This window comes from Rousettus aegyptiacus, unplaced genomic scaffold, assembly GCF_014176215.1.
Source record: "Rousettus aegyptiacus isolate mRouAeg1 unplaced genomic scaffold, mRouAeg1.p scaffold_m13_p_18, whole genome shotgun sequence".
In the NCBI taxonomy this organism is placed as follows: Eukaryota; Metazoa; Chordata; class Mammalia; order Chiroptera; family Pteropodidae; genus Rousettus; species Rousettus aegyptiacus.
In genome coordinates, this window is record NW_023416293.1 from 14,298,905 (window position 1) to 14,321,510 (window position 22,606).

The following is a 22,606-nucleotide window of genomic DNA, read 5'->3' on the forward strand; positions in this document are numbered from 1 at the left end:
GTGGGCCGCGGGGTGCAGGGTGCTGGGCAGAGGGGCTCAGTCTCGAGGGCCGACGGGCTTCTCGCCACGGTTTGCTGTCTCGCCCAGGCCTGAAGGCGCCCCCTCTGCCTTCTGCGGCCTGGCCCCCCCCCCACTTCCGGGCTGCGTCCCATGCTCGGAAGGGCCGAGAAGGGGGGAGCGGGGAGGAGCCAAACATCGTACCATGAAGCAGCAGCTCAGATCGCAGAGGAGAGAGAGGGAAAGGAGAGGGGACGGGGGGGGGACGGGGGGGGCGCAGGCGGGGTCAGGGCAGGGTGGTGGCGCGGCCCTTGATGGCCAGGACCCTGCGAGGAAGGCAAGGGGTGAGTCCGGAGACGTAAGTCCACAGCTTCACGCGGCAGTCACTGTGGGAGAGGCGGGCGGGGGAGGGGAGCGGGACGGGGTGTGGGGGGAGGGTCGTGGTCGGAAGAGGAAGGAAAGAGAAGAGACCCCTGTGAGTAGCTCCCGTGGGGCAGAGAGTCGGGGCGTCCCTGGCCGGGCCAGAGCTGGGGCTGGAGGGAGGCGGCTCTGGGGCAGAGGCTGGGCCGCACCGTGACCGTGACCGTGACCGTGACCTGAGTGATCGCGACCTGACCGTAACCGAGACTGGAGATACCTGGACGGGGCCAAGACGGCCGGGGTGGGGACAGCTGCGGCCTGGGCCCCGCCCCACCTGCGACCCCGCGCCCGCCCGCAGGAAGGTGGGCTCAGGCGGGCGGGTGCTGTGGCGGCTGCTCCCGAGCCCGCGGCCGGCCCAGGCCCACGCAGGGAGGGGGCACCCGCAGCCGGCCCCGCCCAGCACCCACCTGGAGGCGGTGAAGATGTGCCTGGCGTTGGTGCACGCAGCGTTGATGGGGCTGTCGTGGCCCCTGACCTCCCCGACGGGCGTGAAGCCGTCCACGTTCCAGACCTTGATGACGCCCGCCCGGCAGGCGCTCAGCAGCATGGGGCGGCCGGGGACGAAGGCCAGGGCGCACACCCAGTCCTTGTGGGCGTTGGGGACTTGCTGCGGGAGGGGCGGTGGGTGAGGGCCGGGCAGCTGGAGCAGGAAGAGGACCCTGCACACACCGGGCTCCCCGTGGCCACTCGCGAACCCGGCCATGCTGGGATTCGGGGCCCAGAGGTGGGCCCGTCAGGCTCGAGCCCGAGATCCCGCCCTCCGGTCCTCAGCGGGGTGGAGGGAAATGACAGGAGAGGGTTGGGGGTTGGGGGGCGGGCACGGTGGGGGGGACGGGCGAGCTGGGAGTCTCCGGCCTCACCTCGGCCCCTCCCGCCTTCCCGGCCTCACCTGGATGAGCTCCTGCTGCTCCAGGTCCCACTTCTTGATGCCGTTATCACGGGAGCCGCTGAACAGGACGTCCCCGTGGATGGCCAGACACTCGATGCCGTCGTAGTGGGGGGGCTCGAAGTTGTGCGTGGGGCTGATGGTGCCCGCCACACACTCGCCCAGCTCGAACATCTGTGGGGGGCAGGGTGCGGGGGGGTCCCAGAGCCGCCCACTGTGGGTGCGGCAGGTGACCAGGGGCGCACGGACCCGGGGCCTGAGGACGACGCCGAAGGCTCGGGCCTGGACCCCAGGGGCCGGGGCGTGGGCACAGCGACTTGGCAATGCAGGGGGATGCCACAGCGTGACTGTCCCGCTGCCCTCAGAGACACCCTGAGCGTCTCACTTTCCACCGTTTACGAAATAACGCACGGCCCTTACTTCCGCTCACAGCTTCGCTTGCTCACGGCGAGCTCTTCACTCGGGCCCCACAAATCTCTCTTCCACGAGCACTCCCAGGACCCCGAGGGAAGTGGGGCGGAGACCCCGAGAATGCCCGCCCCCGCCCGATCTCAGCTACCTTGACGTAGTGGTCCTTGGAGCCAGTCACCACCAGGTCGTGCTGGCTGGCGGTCTGGGTGACCGTCAGCCGCATCACGGGGCCGATGTGGCCGGTCAGCTTGGCCACGGGCTGGAACCTGTGCTGGGAGAGGCCCGGGCAGGGGCGGGAGGTCAGGGACCCTGGGCTGGGGGGCGGGGGCGGTCTGCCCCGGCACGCACAGCCTGGCCGGAGTCCTGGCCTCCCCACAGTGAGAGCTCCAGCCCCGGGGCACGGGGGACAAGGGACGGAGACGCCGCCACAGCCCTGCCGGCCAGGCGGTCACCCGAGCGGGGACCTGTGCACCCCAGGCCACGCCCCCACCCCCGCCCGCCCAGGCTCCCACCTGCTGAGCTCCCAGACGCGGACGGCGTTGCCCGAGGCGGCGTACAGCATGGCGCCCGACGGGCTCAGGGCGATCTGGTTGATCTGCTGCTCGCCCTGCGTGCTGGTGAGGGCGCGGGTGGACGTGGAGGCGCAGGCGTCACCTGAGGTCACCTGGCCCGAGGACCTGCCCGTGCGGGAGAGGCCCAGGTGGGTGATCAAAGCGGCCCGTGCGCACAGGCCGGGAACCCAGGCACAGCGCCCGCGGGCAGGCCTGCGGCCTGCGCCCCCAGGAAGCCCTCCCTGACCTACAGGGGCAGTGCCCGGGGGCCAGACCCACTGCCTGGCTGAGCCCCGAGCCAGGGCCCGGGGGGCGGAACGGCGGGTCACGCCGCTGGGTCTGACCCCGGGTCTGTGGGGGCCTCTGAGCCCCTGGGAACGGGGGCGACACCCTCTCTGTTCGCTCGGCGTCGGTCTGTTCACAGGCTGTTTCCTCAGGGCGGGTCAGGTTCGCGGGGGGCACAGATTCCCCGGCGACCCCGCCCCGCCTGCTGCCCCCGGCACCACTAAGGACCCTGCACAGCGATGGCATCGCCACCGAGTCCCCGGCTGATGGCAGGGCCCCCTCAGTGCTGGGCAGCCGGGGGGTCTGCGGCAACGCGTGATCACACGTGTCCACCACGCCAGTGTCACACGGAGCGGTCTCGCTGCCCTAAAAGTCCCGTCGACTCTCTTTAAAGAATCAAGATACACCACAGATCCTCATCGCCCGCGAGCAAACACCGGAGGAAGCCCGACTTTCGCCAAGAAGCAGCGTCGGGGTGCCGGCTGCCCCTCCGGCAGTGCCCGCCGGCCGGGCGGTGGCCCACACAAGCAGGCGGTGGCCTCGCCCTGTCCCCCAGCTCCTCCCTCGACCCCCAGCACAGCTCAGGGGCAGGACTTGGGGAACCGGGACGAAGCAGGGGGTCAGCCGGGCCAGAGGCTCGACCGAGCTGCTGCCCAGACGGCACACCTCGTCCCCGAGCCAGGACCAATGGACGGGCCTGTGAGGGCCTCGGTGCCCACGCAGCCGGCCGGGGTGTCCCGGGGGGCCCTGGGCGGGGAGGCAGGCGGGCGGGGGCACTCACGTGAGGGTCCGGATGCACCTGGCAGAGTCCCGGATGTCCCACACCTTTATGTAGGAGGTGGACACAGAGAACACGAGCCCCGAGTGGCTGCAGTACTTGACGGAGACCACGTTGTTGGGGTGACCCTTCAGGGCCGCGATCTCCTGCCCCGTGACCAAGTTCCACATCTTACAGCTACGGTCTGCGAGAGAGCCCGGGGGCGGGCCGGGGAGGGGACCGGCGTCAGCACACAGGGTGGCCGGTCCACGGCGGGGGGCCGGGCCAGGGAGAGCGAGGGACGGGACGTGCCCGTGCGGCGACAGCTCCGACCGGGGGCCTCTGCCAACGGCAGAGTGCTGCCAGCAGAGACAAGGTGGCCTGGACTAGAACCCGGTCCCCACGCCTTCGGCGCCTGCCCCCCAACTGCTGAGCGCTGACGCCAGCAGAAGAGGCAGGTGGATCTCATGGGACCCGCCTGGAATCGATCGATCACGGCGAGACCGAGGGACGGACGCACAGCCCGGTCCCGGTCAGCACATGCCCTTCCTTCCTGCTGGGAACATCTCTCCCACTTTGCCGTGACTCAGTAACCGTGAGCCTGTGGAGTCCTGCGGCCAAGGTCACGGGGACCACTCAGCAGTGAGAGCTGAGGTGTCGGGGGGGGGGGCAGTGGGTCGCCCGAGGGCGGCTCGGTGCACGGAGAGGCGGGGACGGGAGGCCAGGGCGCGAGTGGCCCGGCCCGCGTCCTCGGGCCCCGGGGTGCCGTGCTCTGCTCTCCGTCACAGCCTGCTCTGGCGAGGGGAGCCGCCTGGGCGAGCCGCTGGCGGCCGGTGCCACTCACCTTTGGACCCCGTGAAGAGCAGCTCGTCCGTGGCGTCCAGGCAGAGGACGGGCTTGGTGTGGCCCTCGGCCACGGAGACGCACTGCAGCGGGGCCGTCCGCGCGCCCTTGGCCCCTCCGACGGGCGAGATGATGCCCCTGGGGGAGGGAGGGAAAGAGGGGGCGCCTGTCAGCTCGGGGAGAGCCCCGGCCGAGCGATGCGCGTGGCGAGGGGGCACAGGGCAGCGAGGGGGCCAGGGCCGGATGAGAGAGCCCCCAGCGCCATGCCACCGAGTCCGAGACAGGAAGAGGGCGCGCGGACGGGACGGGGTGCGTCTCCGGCAGCCGGCGCCCGTCGCCATGCTCAGCACTCCTGGGGAGACAGCCCGGGCACAGGCGGGAGCAGCGGGGGACGCAGGCCCCGCCCGCGGGGTGCCCTCCGACGCCCGCGGAGCGCATGCTGGGACGTAAAGGCCCCGGCCCCCCGGGCATGGCAGAGGCAGAGGCCGGGGCTGCCCCAGCTCCTGCGGCTCTCGAGACTGCGCCACGCTTCAGCTCGCCGGGGCGTGGGGGCCGGCGCCCGCTGCCGGGGTGGCACCACCCACACACGCGGTGCGCCCACCCGCGGTCCGGCCCCGTGCGCCCGCACGGCCGGCTCTGCGGCCAACAGTGACGCAGCGCCCGGACCCGCACGGCCAGCTCTGCACGGGCCTGGGGCAGCACCCCGTCGCCCCGACTCTGGGGGAGGGGCGCGGCGTGTCCCGAGTGCGCGAGGACGGCCACGGTGGCCCCGCGGGCTGCCCGAGGCTCCGTTCTCAGGGACCTGCGGCACGAGGCCCGGGCCGAGCTACGTGCCCGCCTAAGAGCACATCCCTGTCCTTTCCCGAACGGACACTGCGGCCCGCGTGCTGGAATGACCCTGGCCCGCCTGCGGCTTCTCACAGCCCCGGGCACCCAGCGGGGCCCACCGCGAGGACATGACCCCACGGGGCCAGCCACCAGCCAGGCGGCCCCAGCTCCCTGCTCCCGACCCCGGCCCGGGCCCGGCCGTGCTCCGACGCCGCTCGGCGAGGCAGGCGGGGGGCTGGCTCTGTCCCACGGCTGAGGCCCTGCCCCCAGCCGGGTCACGCCAGCCAGCGCCAGGCAGGAGCCAGGTCCTCGCTGCTGTGCTAGGTTGGCTGTGTGCCAGACACGTGTGTGGGGACACGGCTGAGGTCTGAGCGCCCACTGGCATGAACTGTCAGGTCGCAAGGCCCCTGGGCACAGCCGCCGGTCCCCCTCGGCCGGCCCCCGCCAGGTGACACGGGAGAAGAGGCCACCGTGGCAGGCGGCCGGGCCCGGTCAGAGGCCAGGCGGCAGCCCTGACAGGAACCGGGAGGCAGGGAGGGGCCTCAGAGGAGGGGACCACGGGGGTGCATGCAAAGGACAGGGTGTGCAGGCAGGAGGGGCCGAGGGGAGAGGGGAGAGAGCTGGGGACGAGCGTGAGGGCCGTCTGTGTGTTTGTACCTCAGGACCTCCGACAAAGAGGAGTCGCTGTCATCGGACCTGGGGAGGGCAGAAAATTAGCTGGGTTAGGGGAGGGCGGGCACACACGGAGGAGGCAGAGGTGGCAGCAGCGGGCGTCAGAGGGCGGGTTATTCTCCCGGGGGAGCCAGGGCAGAGAGGCGGAGGGGCGAGGGCTCTGAGGGGGAGCAGGGCAGGACGACCGGGACAGGCCGGCCTCGGAGCCGGCGACGCCCTCGGCGGACGGGGTAGGGGTGCGGCCCGGGCCACGGGAGACGCGGGGAGACCGCTCCAGGCTGCTCGCTGCCCCGGCCGTCGGCCGCCCCATCGGACAGCGGGGCACACGCCCCGCCTGCGACACTCGACTGCGAGGCGGAAGGGCCCGCCCGCCCCTCCCGGCCCTGGGACCTGGCGGCTCCGGCGCGTCCTCGGGGACTGACCGTTCCGAGCCACTGTCCCGGGGGAGCTCACGGGAGCTGGGAGCTGTCTGTGCGGCGTGCGAGGGCCCCTAGACGGGGCGCACTGGGCAGGACCGGGGTCTGGGTGAGCGCCCGGCCGCGGTGGCCTGAGTCCCTCCCTGCTGCTCTGGGAGGGCCGTGGGGGCCGCGGAGGCGCAGAGGGGGCCAGGCCTGGCCTCGGCGCCGGGCCGCGCAGGCGTGGGGAAGGGGCGCTTGCCACCCGGGACGCAGCCTTTCGGTGGGGACGGCCCCCAGCAGGGGCCCGGGTGGCCCGGGGCAGAGGTAAGGGCCCCGACGCCTTTCACGGCCCTCTCCCGGGGAGCAGGGAAGACCCGGCCGCGGCTGACGCGCGAGGCGGGTGACGTCTCGGGCCTGACAGTGGGCGCAGGTGAGGCCGCCTCTCGCAGGGCACGGCCGTCAGCACCCACGGGCCCCGCGGCCGCGGCATCACGCAGCGAGGGCTGCACACGTGCGGACCGACCCGGCCACCTGAAGGCGACAACACTCGAGCACCCAGAAAGTTAAGGAAGTGGCCGAGGCGGGCTCAAGGGCGGGGCTGGGGGGCCCCTGGGGTGCCCGACTGCCCCCCGCCCGGCCCGTGGCATCCTCTGCAGAGGGCCCGCACGCTCGGAGAAGCGGAGAGTCCGCAGTCAGGACAGAGGCCAGAGCTGCCGGGAGAGGCCAGAACAGCGTGGCCAGCGCCTGCCCGGCCACCCCCGCCCTGCCCGCGGCCACGACCAGCCACAGGCTCCTTCCCCGGGAGGGACCCCGGCCGCCGGTTCTTACTTGTCCAGCGCCGACCCTTGGCTCTGGTTGCTGGTCAGCCGGGAGAAGACGTTGCGATCATTGCGTGGGCGGGTAGGAGGTGACGAGGGGGGCGTGAACCCCACGTCGGGGGGCCTGGCGAGTGGGGACAGAGAGCGGCATCCGTTAGCGGCCGCGCCGGACGCGGCTCCGGGAGCTGCTCCCGCGCGGGTCGCGGCTGGGAATTCGCTTCCCCGTCAAAACGCATCCGCAGCCCCCGGCGGACGTGAGGACCGCGGCGAGCGGCCCCGGGCCCCACACGGCCTGCAGGGGCCTCGCGTGCTCTGCTCAGAGCCACGTGTTCGGCAGTTTTGTGGGCGGTGTTGGCGATGCTGCCGCGGGCGGTGGCCCCGGGTGCGTCCAGCATTTCCGAGGGTGAGGGGCCGTGACAAGGCCCCGCGGAGGAAGCACGTGTCGGGAAAGCTCTGTCGGCCGAGAGCCGCAGGGCCGGCGGCCGCGAGGTCGGGCCCAACGGCCGGACAACGCACGTTTCTGTCCTTACACAGAAAGGACAGGCTGCGTTTGGGTCGCCTGACGAGAACGCGGCGGCCAGAGGCCCCTGCGGACCTCGCCCGGTGTGTCCCCAGCGGCGACTGCTCGGCCACGCTAGCTCACTGTCCGGGGAATGACAGGACAGACGGACTGCGGGCGACAAGCAGCAACCGCACCTCCAGGGGCATCTGACACGAACAGCCTGAGTCCTGCCCCTCCCCCCCCCCCCGGGGGACTCGTCGCGGCTTCGGCCAAGGTCCCCCAGGCTGCAACTGCAACACCACCTCACAGCTCACGGGGAGCGACGTGGGCGAGCCCCGGGGTGTCCTGGCAGACCCGTGCCCACGGCACCCCCAAGCCCAGACGTGGGCGTCTGCCCAGAATCTGCCCAGGAGAAACGGCTGGAGCGTCAGCACCGAGCCGGCTGGCGAGAGGTCACACCGAGCCCTGCTCGTCCCTCCTCAGCCGGTGGCCGGGGAAGGCCACCAGACACCTCTGCAAAGTCGGTGCCTGGACCGGGCGACCCCGAGAGGCGCCGGTGACCTGCAGAAGCTCCTCGGGGCCTGGACCACGGATGCCACCACCCTGCAATCACATCTCTGGCTTCTCTTAAAACCTCTGACATGACAGGTCTTAAAAGGGGCCGAAGCCTGCCGAGGACCGCATCTGTGCGGCCATGATCGAAGCCACCACCCCCGCCGGCACCGAGGGCACGGCCCGCGGGTTTCAGCAGCGGCTTGGCCGCCAGCTCCGGGCACTTGTGGGGATTGCGTGTCCTGAGCCCACACTGGACTGAGTGACAGACTGGCCCAGGTTAAAAGCGCACACGGTCATCTGCAGAGTGGACCCTGCCGGTCCCGGAGCTCGCGCTCACCTAGGGGGCTGCCCCCGGTCGTACGACTTCCTCCGGGTCAGAGGGGACGTGTCCGTGCCTCGGGACGGCCGGGGGCTGGAACAGAAGGGCCCGGTGAGGCGCAGAGGTGAGGCGCAGACCGAGGCCCCGCCGCCCGGCCCCGCCGCCAGGCCCGCTCCTTACAAAGTGCTCCCCCTGGTGGGCAGGCTGATGGTGCGTGAGACCTTGTCCCGGCAGGAGTCCCGGACGGAGAAGCCCACCCCGTTCTCTTTGATCTCCACCAGGGAGGCCAGGGACTTGGTGACATTCTTGGTGGCGGTGTCCAGCGGGGGGCCCAGGCACTCGGCCGACACGGCCTTCATCTGCGCAGACAGCTTGGGCTCACCCTGGCGGAGGAAGGGCGGGGGTGACCGACTCGCCCACGCCGGGTGGGGGGCTCAGAGGGGTGGGGGATGGTGTGCCCCGGGCTTAGGAAGGGGCAGCGAAGGAAGGGCCCGCATGTCATCTGGAGGCTTCTGGGGAACCCGAAGCCACAAAACTGGCTTTTCCGTCTTGGTCTGGACTCTGCGAACGGCACATCCAGCCTGGCCCCTGGGCCGCTCGCCTGCTAATCGGATCGCCCCTGACTCTGCCCAGTTCTGTGCCCAGTCTGCCGGTTCCGGTCCCCTTCTCCGTCGGATGAAGCCTGTGTCCTGGCGCGGCCTGCTAACGGTGGCCTCAGTGGTGGGGAAGCCCCTTCCTGCAGTCCCCACACGGGTGAGCGACCCCGTGTGTGCCCTGGCCAGGGGTCGGGGACGAGTGTGTGGCAGAGTGGGGCGCGGAGTCTGGGTGCGGAGGGGGAGTTCGTCAGTGTGGCTTCTCGGGCGACGGCGCCCGCACAAGGCGCTGGCTCCGGCCCCCTCTTCCCCGCCCACTTCGAAGTGTGGGCTGCGCCCGGTCACACACCCGGGCACCCCCAGTTCCGGGCTTCCTCCTGCGTGGGCCTCGGTCCCAGCTGGAGGCCACACTGGTTTGGAGCCGCGCCAAGGGAATGTGGGGACCAGGGAGGCCGGCCCCACTGCAGCCTAGCTTGCCCCCCGAGGGGCTCACCTTGAACTTGAAATCATCGTGGCTCGTGGAGCCTTTCATGGTGAAGGACTGGGGGAAGCTGAGGGAGAGCAGAGGGAGCTCAGGACCCTGGAGCCGGTTCTGGTGCTCTGCACCCCGGGTGCCCCGATCCAGGGCCCCCCACCTTGAATCCAAGCCCCCCCTCCAAGCCCCTCTGCCCCGGGGTGCCCCCGTCCAGGCCCCTCCCCGGCCCCGGGGCCCCCCACCTTGAATCCAAGCCCCCCCTCCCAGCCCCTCTGCCCCGGGGTGCCCCCGTCCAGGCCCCTCCCCGGCCTCGGGGACCCCCCGCCGACGTGGGGCCTCACCTCCCCTCAGAGAACTCGGAGACCTCGTCGTCGGTGCTGGCATAGCCGTTCTCTGCGGGAGGGAGTGCGGACGTCAGGCCCCAGCCAGGGCCCCCCGACTCGCGCCCACGGGCCACGCCTGGGCTTCGGGGCCACGAGGGTCTCCGCGGGGGGCAGGGGGCCCTGGGAGTCCCCGGAGCCCCCGCGCACCCTGCTGCACGTTGTAGATGAGCGCCTGCAGCTCGGGGTGCGCCTCGGCCTTCTCCCGCAGCGCGTCCAGGACCAGGTGGTTCTGGGAGGAGCCCGCGGCGTCCGTCTGCCTCAGCCGTCCCTCCAGCAGCCGGATCTGCGCCTCCTTCTGGGCCACTTGCAGCCCCTGCCAGCAGAGAGCAAGGCCGGGGGTGACCCTTCCCGGCCTGAGGCTGGGGCTCCCCCACACTGTTCTCGCACCCGCTGCTCCAGCGAGACACCTGGGGGGCCCCAGTAACTCTCAGACATCACCTCGTGCCTGCCACAGACTGAGAGGCACCCCCAGTCCCCTAACTTCCCCCCACACACATGCCGGTGGCGGTCACCCTAGAACACATTCCCTGTTATGGGCTGAACTGTGTCCCCCAAAATCCGCATGCTGACTATGGTGAAGATGGGGTCTTTAAAGAGGTAGTTAAGTTCACGTGGGGTCTCCGGGGTGGGCCCTAATCCACATGACTGGCGTCTTTATAACAAGAAGAAACGAGGACACAGATGCCAACGAAGGGACGGCCAGGTGGAGGGAGAGGGCGGCCGTGGCCGTCTCTAGGCCGCGGGGAGAGGGCCGGCCCCGCCCACGCCTCAGACACCAGCCGCCACCACGGTGAGGACACAGGCCGTGGTTTGGGCCACCCAGCTCTGTCGGGGCAGCTGAGCTGACCGACGCTCCCTGAAGACACGCCCTGGGGGCGGGCGAGAGCCGCCAAGCACACGTGCACCTGCTGCCTGTCCCAGAGGAGGCCCACCCTCTGGCCAGCTCTGTGTCCAGCACGGAGAGGACAGGAGCACGAGACACGCCACACACCCGCCTGGGTGGCACGTGGGGCAGCGTGTCACACGGCCCACCCCAGCGCATGCACACGCACACACACACGCACGCACGCACACACATGCAATGCTCACACACGCACGCTCACACACACACGCACGCACTCGCACACACGCACGCTCACACACGCCGCCTCCACCTCCTGCGGATTCAGGCCCCGCCCTGCTCTGCTCTGGACGGGCCTGGGCCAGTGCCTGGGGTCACCTGTAACGGAGGCCCCGCTGTGAGCCAGGCGCCAGGCTGTGCCCCTCGTGTGCGTCCCCTCGTGAAAGCCACACACCAGCCACGGGCTCAGTGTGCCGTCGCCCAGGAACCGGGGGCTGGGCGGCATGGCGGCCTGCCCGAGCCTGTCGGTGACATGGCCGGAGGAGCCAGGCCTGTCAACCACGGAGGCGGCTGTGCCCGGAGCCCCCGCCCAGGGCCAAGCTGCACCCACCTTGTCGATGGATGCCTTGAGGAAGTTGTCCAGCAGGAGGCGGGCTTCGGCCAGGGAGCAGGAGCTGATGACCACTGACGTGTCCGTGGAGTCCAGCTCCTCCTGGGCTCGGGAGGCAGGGGCGGCTGTCACCGGGGCTGCACCCGCCCACCCCCCACCCCCCGGCCTCCGTCTGGCTGGCCGGCGGCCCCGCGGGCACCTTGGTCTCCTCCAGCTGCACGATGGTGGCCTGGCAGTCGGAGATGCTGTCGTTTATGTAGTCGACGTTGGCCGCCAGCGCCTCGATCTCCTCCGCCAGCTCCTGCAGCCCCTTCTCCTCCTCGGGGCTCTCCGCCTGCAGCCGGTCCCGCTTCCTGCACAGTGCCTCCTGCAGGACGAACAGCTCCTCCCTTTTCTGGGGGGCGGAGAGGGCTCAGGGCGCCGTCCAGCCTGCCCACGGCTCTCCCCCAGGCCGGCCTCACGGATTCCAGAGCATTCCAGAGCGGGAGCAAGGAGCAGGGGAGGGCCCGGGGGAGGCGGGAAGCGGCGGAGCCGTCGCGTGGCCGCAGGGCCGGGGTGCAGCCCACCTTGATGAGCCGCTCCATGTCGGCCTCCAGGTTGACGATGGTCATCCTCTGCATGACGATGTCCACGACCCTCCTCTCCAGGGACTGCCACTTCAGCCGTGCGGCCTTGCTGAAGCTCTGGCCGGCCCCCTTCTTCTGGAACTTCTTTCTGGAGACCGAGACGAAGGGCGGGCTGGGACCACTCTCAGACTGGCCCTGCACGGACCCCGCCCCCGCCCCTGCCCGCCCGGAGCGACAGCCCTGGGTGCCGCCTGGCTGCCTCACCTGGCGGGGCGGGCGCCGTGGCCAGCAGACGCGGGGTGGTCCCCCACGAAGTGGTTGATTTTGCGGTTCCACTGGCGCACGATGCTCGAGACGGAGCGGGCCCCTGACTCGGCCTCCGACGAGGTGGTGCTGGCCGACACCTCAGCCCCCGAGTCCAGCATGGGCGGCTTCAGGCCCACGCGCCCCGCCGCCCGCTCGGACATGGGCTTGGCCAGGCGCCTCAGCGCGGAAACCTGGGGGCCAAAAAAGAGGGACCCAGTGAGCAGGGTGCCCAGAGCCTGGACGATGCCCAGATCGGGGGTGCCAGGCGGGGGAACACAGGGGCCACTGAGTCCCGGACCGAGAAAGGGTCAAGGGGCCTGTGTTTGGACATGGAAGAGGGGACCCCATCTCGTTTTGAAAGGGAACCTCTCGGGGCTCTGACGGGTGGCACCCCAGGGTGGCACCTGTTGGCCTGGGAAGGGAGGGGAGGGCCATGCGGGGCCCCGCCCGGCGCCAGCAGAACCGAGGTGGCTGCGTGGGGCCGGCCTCGCTCACCTCCTGGGTCTTCCTCCTCAGGACCAGCTCCTGCTGCCGCTTCTGGGACTCCAGGGCTCGGATCTGAAACTGTGTCGGGGGGGGGGGCACACTCAGGGCTGGCTGTAGGGGTGCAGCCTGACAAAGCGGGCCCCAAAGTGAGGTTGTGGCGAGCCCCCTTGTCCCCAAGGGTGAGTCTCTGGGCCTCCCCTTCCCTGGACCCGGGGGCTTGGCTAGAAGCTGCTCAGTCCTGGCTCCATTCGCTGGTGACCTCGGCAGGTCCCTGCCCCTGGCCGGGGCCACGTCCGCCTCTGAGCAACACAGGCCTGGACCGGGAGCCAGCAGGGCTCAGAGCCCGGCCATGCTGCAGCCCCGGCACGACTGTCACCATGCAGCGCAGTGGCAGCCGAGCCGCTGGGCGGGGGGCAGCGAGGCCCGGGGGGCGCTGGGCGTGCGGGGCTCGGGCCCGGGAGTCGGGGGCCCCGCACCTCCTGCCGCCGCTGCTCCTTCCGCAGCTGTGCGATCTCTCGGTTCCTCTTGGTCTCCAGCAGCCGCCGCCGCTGCTGCTCCTCACGCATCTGCTTCATCAGGGCGACCTGGACGGGCGGATGGGCGGGGCTGGGACGGGGCTGGCCGGGTGGCCCGTGCCCTGCAAGGAGCACTCGGGGTCTGAGCGAGGGGTCTGCCCCTGAACTGCTGACTGGCTGGAAGGAGTGGCCTTACCGCCAGCCCAGCCCTGCGGGGGAGGCCATGCCGCGGTCCAGCCCTGGACCCCTCTGCTCTGAACGTCACAGCCCCCAGGGGCCCACGCAAAGCCACAATCCTGGGTCTGGCCATTCTCAGGCCAGGCCAGGGTGCTAGAGGCAAGTGACCCGGCCTGGACTCTCTCCTGACAGCCGGGCTGCTGCCAGGGCAGAGGTGGAGGTCTGGGCAGGTCCCGGGCTAGGCTCATAGTGACAATAGTGACATTGGCATCTTTTATCAAGACCACGCCACACGCCAGGCCCTGGCCCCGTGACAATCACACGAGAGGGGCAATATCACTCCCGTTTTATAACCAAGAAAGTGAGCTCAAGAGGAAAACCGACTTCAAGTCAGACAGCCAAGTAAATATAATTAGTAAAATACTATTATGACGTTACTATATATGGACTTAGTACCACAGCAGACGCTGCACAAGCCAGAAGCCTCGCATAGCACAGGGGACCCCGAGCAACGCAGGAGCCAGGGAGCTGACCCGGGTGCAGGCGAAAGCCCACGTGTAACTTCTGACTCCCCAAAAATGTAACAACTAACTGCCCACAGACGGTTAACACATGTTCTGTGTGTCATGTAAATTATATACCGTATTCTACAGAAAAGTGAGCTAGAAACAGGAAGATGGCATTCAGTTATTAGGAAGAGAAACACCTTTGCAGCATTCACTGAAAATGGCCTGTGTGCGAGGGGTCGCAATTCACACCCGTGCCGTTTGAGGTCACTGGAGGGTCAACGGCCCTTAGTGCACTGGCAGCAGCGAGGGTGCCTCCCACGGGGCAGTGTCGAGCGGGGTGCCCTGGAGACCCTTACCCGCCCCTCTCCCGGGGGACGGTGGTTTCGCCCTGGACAATCGCCCCAGGCCAGGGCTGCACCAGGCGGCACCATGTGCTGAGGCGCACACAGACAGCGATGGACCCGGGCCCTACCTTGGCCTTCTTCATCTCGGCCACCTCGGCCTGCAGCCTCTTCAGCTCCCTCTCGTAGCGCGTCTGGTTCCTGAGCAGCCGCGCATGCTCCTTCTGGGCGGCCTGCAGCTTCTGCAGGTCCCGGTGCATCTCCTGCAGCCTCTTCTCGTAGTCGGCCTTGATCTTGTTGGCCTTCTCCTCCGTGTAGCACTCCATGGTGCCTGCGGGCAGTGAGGGGGTGGCAGCCGTTGGGGCCACGTCCCCATGGCCCGTGGGCTCCCACGGGAGGGGGGCGGGGCTTGACCTTGAGGGGCCACGCCCTCTCTGTACCCCTTCTGGATTTAAACATCGAAGGAATCAGAGGAAGTGTCCAAGCCCCTTCCAGCTCGCATTCTATGGACTTTGGGGGGTGTCTTCATCTGAGATTTCTGAGCCCCCCGGCCACCAGCTTCCTGGGAGGGTCCCCAGGGCCTTTACGTTGGCTCGGTTCTGACCCAGGATTGGAGGAAAGGGCTGATCCAGTGGGCCGGGGAAGAGCTGGTGAGGGGCCAGAGTGACACGGGCCAGAGCAGACCTCCCTGCCTGATGTCTACAGCCACCTCGGACTTCACAAAACCCACCGTCGCCCCTGCAGCCTGCCCCGTCTCACCCGCCCCCCCCCACCCCGTGGCACCCGTGGCCCTCCTCCCTCCCGTCCCTCACCCAACCAATCAACCAAGCCTTAGTCTGTCCCTTCAAAGGACACCCGGAGCCTCTCGCCTCTCCCCGCCTCCTGTCCAAGCGTCTCTCACCGGGACCCTCACCAGTGTCCTGACTGGTCCCAAGCCGACGGGTTTGTTCTGACCCAGCGGCCAGAGCAACCTTTTCGAAATGCTTCGAAAAGCTGCACCTCGTCCCTCTCTCTAAGGTGCCCCTCTTCCTGTGTGCCCAGGGGCCCAGGCGATGTCTTTGCCATGGCCGACCTGACCTCCCACTTTGGCCTCTCGCTCTGTCCGCTTGCCCCTCGTCATTCCACCAACACGGCCGGCACGCACCTGCCTCACGGCCTGGCACCGCCTGCCCCTCAGCTCCTCGGCTCGGAACGCCCTTCCCTGCAGTCACTCTGGTCGACCGCCTCGCCCCCTGCCCCTACACGCGAATGCCACCTTCTCGGCGAAGTCTTCCAGGACCAACTCCAACCCAGGCCCCCCTGCCCCTGCCTGCTGTATGCGTCCGCAGCGCGGACCGCCATCTGACCTGGGACGGCCTCTGCACGTCTATCTTTCTCCTGCCCATCCCCCCACTGAGCACACACTCCACGATCACAGGGGTCTCGCCCTCCCCAGTACCTGTGGCACCTGTAGCATCTGCTCTGTCAGATGCACTTATTCAAAAGACGTTTGCTGAGTGAGCGAGCAAACGAATGAATGAATGAACCGGCTGCAGAGCAGGGAGGGGAGGGTAGAAGGTGGGCGGGGCCTTTGAGAATAGGTTCAAAGGAAAATGCCCAAGGAACTGGACAAGAGAAAAAAAGCTGAGGCGTGAGCGTCACGCTTGTGTGCTGGGGGATATAAGGGATTCTGACGCGCGGGATGATACTAAAAACCGCAATCATTAAAAGACGGCAGGAACCAGGGTTAGACACGAGAACTGTCTGACTGGGTCACCCGGCACCATCTAAGGGTCAGAAGCCTCATCAGGTAAATCCAGGGAGGAGTGGGGGCGCCAGTGGATGGGTGGAGCCTTGCAGAGGGGCGGGGCCTGGGAAATGGGCGGGGCCGGCGGGCGGTGGGCGGGGCCTCACTCAGGTTCTGCAGCACGCGGTCGCGCTCCAGCTGCGTGTCCCGGATCTTGTTCTGCAGCAGAATCAGCTTCTCCTCGTACTGGTGCTTGAGCGTCTGCAGCCGCCGCTGGCTGTTCTCCAGCTCGTCGATCAGCTTCTGCTTGATTTCGATCTCGCAGGTCAGGTCAGCCAGGTCGGCCTGGAAGGTCACCTCTGTGGGACAGAGACGGCCTGACCCAGCGCCGGGGCACGGGGCCCGGGCCTTCCCCCAGGTCAGCCTCGACCAGGAGTGACCAGAGGCTGGAGGGAACAACAGATCCCACCGTGGGTAGGTGCTGCCAGATGGGGCCGCACATTTAAAGGGCAGCCTCGGAAGTGCGAGGCTGGGTGGGGGTCCGGGCACCCCTCTGAGCTCATCAGGTGCTCCCAGTCCGACTCCCTCCCCCACCCCGTCTGGGACCCATGCATCTCCGTCAGACCCCTACTGTCTCTGAGATCTGAGGACTTGGGGGCCTGTCCCCGCTCCAGGGGCGCCCGCCCAGGGCCTTCCCGCCCCGGGTTTGGCGGTGACAGGAAGCCCCGCACCAGGCGCCCGCACCAGCGCAGGCGCACGCACCTTTCTCCTCGGGGTCTGAATCTGAGTCCACCAGGCTCTCCTCGCTGCCCGAGTCCTCGTCCTCATCCTCGCGGCCCTCCTCCTCCTCACAGCCACTCTCGTCCCGATCTTCCTCCTCCTGGGCACCAGGCGCCATTGGGGGTGGGCGGTGGTCCCTCCCCACGTGGGCGGGGTCACCGCTCGCCGCAGGTGTGCCAGAGGGTGGGGCTGGGGCCCCCGTGCCCACCCCCGCTCCTGAAAGAGGACCACCCGCTTCCTCCCAGAGTCCGTTTGGGATGGGGGGTTTGGCTGAGGGATGGAGTCGCCATGGCAACCACTCAGAGCCACTGGGAGGCCCGCCAGCCCCTCACCTCCCTGCAGAGGGAGGTGATGAGCCTGGGATTCGGGCAAGCAGGAGCAGGGGACGGAGGCCTGGGCTCACCTCCTCGGGCTCATTGTCCTCATTCTCATCCGTCTCCTCGCCGTTCTCCTGCTGGAGTTTGGCCCTCTTTTTGAAGGCCTCCTTCTCCGGGCTGGGGAGTGAAGGGTAGGCAGGGTTAGGGGCCCGCCGCTGCCCCGGCAGGCCGTAGTGGTGGCGGGAGGGGAGGGAGAGCCATCCGGAGTGCGTGGGACGGACCGGGTTCCTCCAGCCCCCAGTGCAGAACTAAGCCCGGACCAGCACCTTCCCTCTCCCTGGGGAGCACCCCGGAGGGAAGGCAGTGGGCTCCGCCCAGAAGGCGGATCCCCAGGTAACCCCGGCAGCATCTGCCCACCCTTGCCTCCCCGGGCGAGGGGGCGAGGCTAACTCACCTCTTCCTCCGCTGCCTGACCTCCTTCTTCTTGAGCCGCTCCAGGTCCTGCTTGGCCCGGCGGATCACCTCGGAGGCGTCCTCAATGGAGCTGGCCGGGCCGCCCCCGAAGGCCTGCGCGGCCGGAGACGCACCCAGAGAGTAGGGGTCCCGTGCCGAGGCCCGCGACAGGCTGCGACGCAGGGATTCGTTCATGGCCTCGCTCTCCAGAAGCTTCGTCCTGAGGGAACAGAGTGGGTGAGCCAGGTGAGCGGGGTCGACCCGCCTGGGCCTGTTTAAGGAACCCGCCCCCAGGTGTGCGGGGTTCACTCACCGCAGCTCCTCGATCTCCCGGATGTAGCTCTGGATCAGAGCGCCGATGGCCTCATTGCCGTCACCTAGGGGGATAAAAAAAAGGACCTGCAGCTCTAAACTGGTGGCCTTGTCTCTGTCTGAGCCTCCAACAGGGTCACGCGACCCGGCCTTTTCCAAAGAGGGTCCTGTGCGGCAGAGGCTCGTTCTGTGCACAGGCGTGCACAAGCACTGTTGGTAAGAGCGAGACCCTGGGCACAGCCCAACGTCCCTCAACAGGGGACTGTCGCAGCGAATACTTCGTCATCATCGCAAGGGGGACAGGGTAGTTTAAAAGAATTAGGTGGGTTTGTAGGCTTTAACGTGGAAGGGTCTCTAAGTACAAAAGGGAAGTCACAGAACACATGTGACCTCGCGTACAGAAGAGGAACGAGCTGTCGTTCGCACACGCACGTGGGTGAGTGTGGAGGAACACACACTCGCAGTTGGAGCGAGCGTCGCGGGAGGGTGCGGGAGGGTGCGGGACAGGGGGCACAGCGCTGCCCAGAGCTCCGGCTGAGACCCGGAGGGAGGGGGGTCTAATGCTTCACTTCATAGACGCACGTCAATCGAGGCGATGTGTTCATGTATCACTTGTGTCATAAAAACAAGTTTTAAAATTAATTCGAAAAAATGCATGGATGAGTTGGCCCACGAGCCCCGCCCCCAATACCCTGGATGGGTGGGGCCTAGCCGCTGGTGCTCCCCGCCGGCCTGGGGCTCCCCGACTCACCCGCCTTGGCCAGCAGCAGGCTGGCCTCCTGGCTCATGAGGTGTGTGACGCGGTTGTTGATGGCGTCGATGGCCTCCTGCATGGCCTTCACGCGCAGGCGCAGAGCCCCGTTCTCCTTCTGCAGCATGGCGTTCTCCCGGAAGAGGTCGCTGTAGCCCTCGCTGCCATCCTCCCCAATCACCCTCTTGCCCTGGGAGGAGCGCAGATGCGCAGTCAGGTGCCAGGACTCCCAGGGAGGGGAAGGGGTGACGTACTCCTCCCCCTGCCCCACGTTTTCCAAAACGCAGCTCCCGTGTCCCATGCTCAGAAACCCTACATAGCTCCCCGTGACAACAGAAAGGTCAACAGTTCGTGACCAGCCTTTCTAGGCCTCCCACAATCTCACCTTGACCTACCTGTCCACAGCTCACCTTCGTATCACCATGAATGCCAACCCAAGGCCCAAACCCTGGGGGCCTGGGCAGTTGGCACAAATGAGAAAGTCTGAGTGTAAGCCAAGAGGGAGCGGCGGGGACCGGACCAAACGGCCACCGCGTCAGTCTTAAACGGGCAGACACTATGTCCCCCCCAGCCAGCTTGGTGCCCTGTGTTGTTAAATCTTCAACTTTGTTAAAGACAGGCTGAAACTCCTTAATTTTTGGAAAGGCTGACAGCTAAGTTGAATTCTCTTAAAACCAAGGGCGAGTCAAAGCCAAACCCTGTGTGTCACAGGTAGGACGCGGACTGCCGGCGACGCCTGCCTTCGTCACACAAACCTGTCACCTCTGCCCAAGTACCCGTTCTTCCCACCTGTCACCGTGCACGTGGCCCGTGCACACCTACGTGCCTTCTGCTGGTACCCATCCGTGCATTCCTCAAACCCCGTGCGAAAGGCCCCTCCTCCACGAGGCCCTCCCTGACCGCCGGAGTGAGGCAGGCCCGCCCCCGCACTCCGGACGGCTCCCCGGCTCCCGTCCACCCTTCCTGTTCCGTGAGACTTCCCTGTCCAAGGCGGTGAGCGCGGCAGACGTGAAAGCCCCCGGCAGAGTGTGCCCTGTGCGTGAGACCCAGGGGACAGAGGCCGGGCGCCGGGTGCTCACCGCCTTGTACTCCAGCAGCTCCATCTGCAGGCGAGCGACCTCCGCCCGCAGCGTGCCGATCTGCTGGCTAGCCTTGTCCTGGTTCACCACCACCTTGTTTTTGATGTTGCGGGCCCGGTTGGCGTACTTGAGCGTGTTGAGCGTCTCCATGAAGTCCCGGTCGGAGGGGCTCACGCAGGCGACCATGACGGTCTGGCTGGGGTGCAGGGGGTGGGTGAAGCAGCGCCTCAGAGCGAGGCGAGGCGAGGCTCCACCCCTCTCCCACTGCTGCGTTGCCCTGGGGACCGGGGAGAGGGCGGGGCCGCGCCTGGGACACGGGGCCCGGACCACCTGCCACGGTTTCCGCTGCAACGACGGCCCCCACAGCGGGCGGCCGGCAGCGTCGGGGACGTGGTGACATGTCCGCGCCAGAGCGATGGCCCCGTACGGCCTCAGCACCTCCCCTCAGTCACCCCCGGGCTCTGTCGCTTCCTTTGGGACTCGCCCCACCCCCACCCTGGTACGGGCCTTACCTGTTGCCGCCCAGGGAATCCTGGAGCAGACGTGTCAGCTTGGAGTCCCTGTAGGGCACGTGAGCCACCTTCTTGCTCTGGTCCCCCAAGGCGCTGATCACGTTGCCCAAGGCCAGCTGAGGGAGACAGACCCCAGCACTCGAGGACACTCAGGGAGGGACGGCACCGTCCCCAAGCTGCCCACACCTGTCCCCTCACGCCCCGGGGATGCGGTATTCACAGGCAGATGTTGGGATGCTGCGGCAAGGGTGACACTCGGCTGCCCCGGCCAGCGGCTGGCCAGAGGCCCGAGGAGGACTGGCCGCCCTGGGTCACCGGGCCTTGGAAGGGTCTGGACTGCCCTTTGCTGGCTCGGGCTGCTGGCCGCCACGTGCCTACCAGGCCGCAGTTGATGGAGATGCCCTCCTTGGCCCGCTCGCCGGTGGCCCCCGTCCGCTTCAGCCGCTCCGAGCCGGCCAGGTCCACAAAGTGAAACTTGGCAGTGAGCGTCTCGTACTCCCTCGCGGGAGCCGTGCCCTCGGGGAGCCCAGTCGCCGTGTCATCCACCTGCAGCAGCAGAAGGCGACCTCTGACCCGGGGCCCTGGCCCGCCCGCCGCTGCAGACGCTCAGCGCCCCCTCCGCCTGCCCTCCCAAGCGCCCCCGACGCCGACGCCGACGCCGGAACTGGGGCTGCTCACCGGGCCGGGCTGGGCGCACAGGCGCGTCTGGCACAGGTGGATGGTGAAGACGGCGTGGGAGCGCGAGCTCTGCAGGTTCATCTGGGTGCTGGCTGTGGTGCGCGACAGCGCCCCCTGCCTCAGGCACTGGGTCAGCTGGGGAGGCAGGTGAGTGAGGACCCGCCGGCCGGCCACGCCCCGGCCACGCCCTGGCCACGCCCCCGGCCACGCCCGGCCACCGCCTCGCTCACCTCCTCCTGCGAGCTGACCAGGCGGGAGGTGACGCCCGTGGTATAGATGCCTCCGTTCGCGTCCTCGTGGATCTTGATGTTGGACCTGCGGTGGCGGGCGTCGGGGTCTCGGGTGCTGTCGAAGAGGTCCAGGATCTCCTCGTTGTACAGCTGTGCGGGAGGGGACAGCGCTGGGCCCTCGGAGCCGACTGGGGCCCCCGGGCATTTCTCCTCCGTTTTGCGGATGTGGACACCAGGGTTCTGGAGGCGCACTTGCCAGCCCGGATCCCCTCCGGGTTCTGGGTCCCATAGTCTTTCTCCCAGACAAGGAAGGGGACAGCTAGGCCCCGGGCACGACCATCCTGAGGCTGCTCCCCATCCCCCACGGAACATGCATTCAGCAGCTCAGTCACACAGACAGCCGGGGACCCAAGGGGACAAAGGGACTCACTCGGGGTGTAGGTTGAGATAAGGAAGACGTGGCCATGACTGAGGCAGGTCCTGTTATGTCACTAACCTTGGAAAGGGGCGGGGAATGGTCCCAGATGACAGAGGGGAAAGCAAAGTGGGCAGAGGGAATGGCCCTGATCGCGAAGGCCCCTGGGGTTCGAGGTGACATGTCCCTGTGCTCTACGCTCAGAAGGGCCAAAGCTTGGTCTCCTTAGGAGACCTGGGAGACCCAGGAGACCATCGTGGGGAGGCGGCCTGGCCAGGAGCTGGCACTCCCTTTAGATGGTCTTGGCCTTGGAGGTCCCTGTGCTGGGAGCCACTAGCAGAGACCATGATACCTGCCGGGGCTGGGCAGAGGGACAAGGAACAGCGGGACGAGGGACAGCGGCTGGGTCAGCGGCCAACAGAATCCGGTAGGGGGAGGGGCAGCTCGCAGTCCTCAGACATCCTAAGCTTCAACGGTCTTAAGGCGACCGAAATACCCCACAGGAAGAGGAAGGGGAAACGGAAGGGCCTGGGGCAGATGCGGGTGCCGTGCTGTCTGTCTGTCTGTCGGGACAGACACGGCATACCGAAACCCTTGTGCTTCGCCCTTTGGCATGGCTTTTCTAGGAACTGGACTGCTTTTGGGGGGGGATTGCCATGGCAACAGGTTGGGAAAAGGAGGAAAACAGTGGATGAGAAAGCTCACAGCAGTAAGACACACACGGACACAGACGCACGCACACACGGCAGGGCACACACACGGACATGCACGCACGGACATGCACACACAGACATGCATGCACACGGACATGCACACACAGACACGCATGCACACGGACATGCACACACAGACATGCATGCACACGGACATGCACGCACACAGACATGCACACACGGACATGCACACGGACATGCACGCACAGACATGCATGCACACGGACATGCACGCACACAGACATGCACACGGACATGCACACGGACATGCACGCACAGACATGCACGCACGGACATGCACACACAGACATGCACACGGACATGCACACACAAGGACATGCACGCATACAGACATGCGCACACGCAGACATGCACACACGGACATGCACACGGACATGCACGCACAGACATGCACGCACGGACATGCACACACAGACATGCACACGGACATGCACGCACACGGACATGCACGCACACGCAGGCAGTCATTTCATCAGAAGCGAAAGCACAGAAGGACAAAGGAAAACTCGTGTCTAAAACGCAGGGTCCCCAAGGGGAAAGCATCTGCCCCATGTGCCCAGAAGGGAACAAGCGTA

At 67.9% G+C, this 22,606-nt stretch overlaps 1 protein-coding gene across 5 annotated transcripts in view; it reads right to left on the reverse strand.

Annotated features, from left to right (window-relative positions):
- KIF21B (kinesin family member 21B) overlaps positions 1–22,606 on the reverse strand; it is a 38,223-nt gene that overhangs the window by 3,304 nt on the left and 12,313 nt on the right. The window contains exons 4-36 of one of the 5 annotated variants that reach the window (XM_016150579.2): positions 20,883–21,032; positions 20,653–20,787; positions 20,353–20,520; positions 19,975–20,090; positions 19,463–19,658; positions 18,384–18,573; positions 17,634–17,697; positions 17,322–17,540; positions 16,954–17,044; positions 16,533–16,650; positions 15,938–16,129; positions 14,176–14,375; positions 12,979–13,086; positions 12,512–12,580; positions 12,176–12,207; positions 11,975–12,133; positions 11,711–11,858; positions 11,344–11,538; positions 11,145–11,246; positions 9,841–10,006; positions 9,652–9,703; positions 9,329–9,386; positions 8,423–8,625; positions 8,261–8,335; positions 6,877–6,990; positions 5,636–5,674; positions 4,152–4,288; positions 3,332–3,512; positions 2,227–2,391; positions 1,863–1,980; positions 1,307–1,477; positions 825–1,024; positions 202–383 (exon numbers count right to left, since the gene is read on the reverse strand). In XM_016150579.2, coding sequence (XP_016006065.2) covers positions 284–383; positions 825–1,024; positions 1,307–1,477; positions 1,863–1,980; positions 2,227–2,391; positions 3,332–3,512; positions 4,152–4,288; positions 5,636–5,674; positions 6,877–6,990; positions 8,261–8,335; positions 8,423–8,625; positions 9,329–9,386; positions 9,652–9,703; positions 9,841–10,006; positions 11,145–11,246; positions 11,344–11,538; positions 11,711–11,858; positions 11,975–12,133; positions 12,176–12,207; positions 12,512–12,580; positions 12,979–13,086; positions 14,176–14,375; positions 15,938–16,129; positions 16,533–16,650; positions 16,954–17,044; positions 17,322–17,540; positions 17,634–17,697; positions 18,384–18,573; positions 19,463–19,658; positions 19,975–20,090; positions 20,353–20,520; positions 20,653–20,787; positions 20,883–21,032 — 4,431 coding nt within the window. In that variant the 3' untranslated portion in view covers positions 202–283. Of the gene's footprint in view, positions 1–201; positions 384–824; positions 1,025–1,306; positions 1,478–1,862; positions 1,981–2,226; positions 2,392–3,331; positions 3,513–4,151; positions 4,289–5,635; positions 5,675–6,876; positions 6,991–8,260; positions 8,336–8,422; positions 8,626–9,328; positions 9,387–9,651; positions 9,704–9,840; positions 10,007–11,144; positions 11,247–11,343; positions 11,539–11,710; positions 11,859–11,974; positions 12,208–12,511; positions 12,581–12,978; positions 13,087–14,175; positions 14,376–15,937; positions 16,130–16,532; positions 16,651–16,953; positions 17,045–17,321; positions 17,541–17,633; positions 17,698–18,383; positions 18,574–19,462; positions 19,659–19,974; positions 20,091–20,352; positions 20,521–20,652; positions 20,788–20,882; positions 21,033–22,606 lie in introns of all 5 variants that reach the window. The other 4 variants (XM_036235510.1, XM_016150578.2, XM_016150580.2 and 1 more) reach the window with 4 other exon arrangements.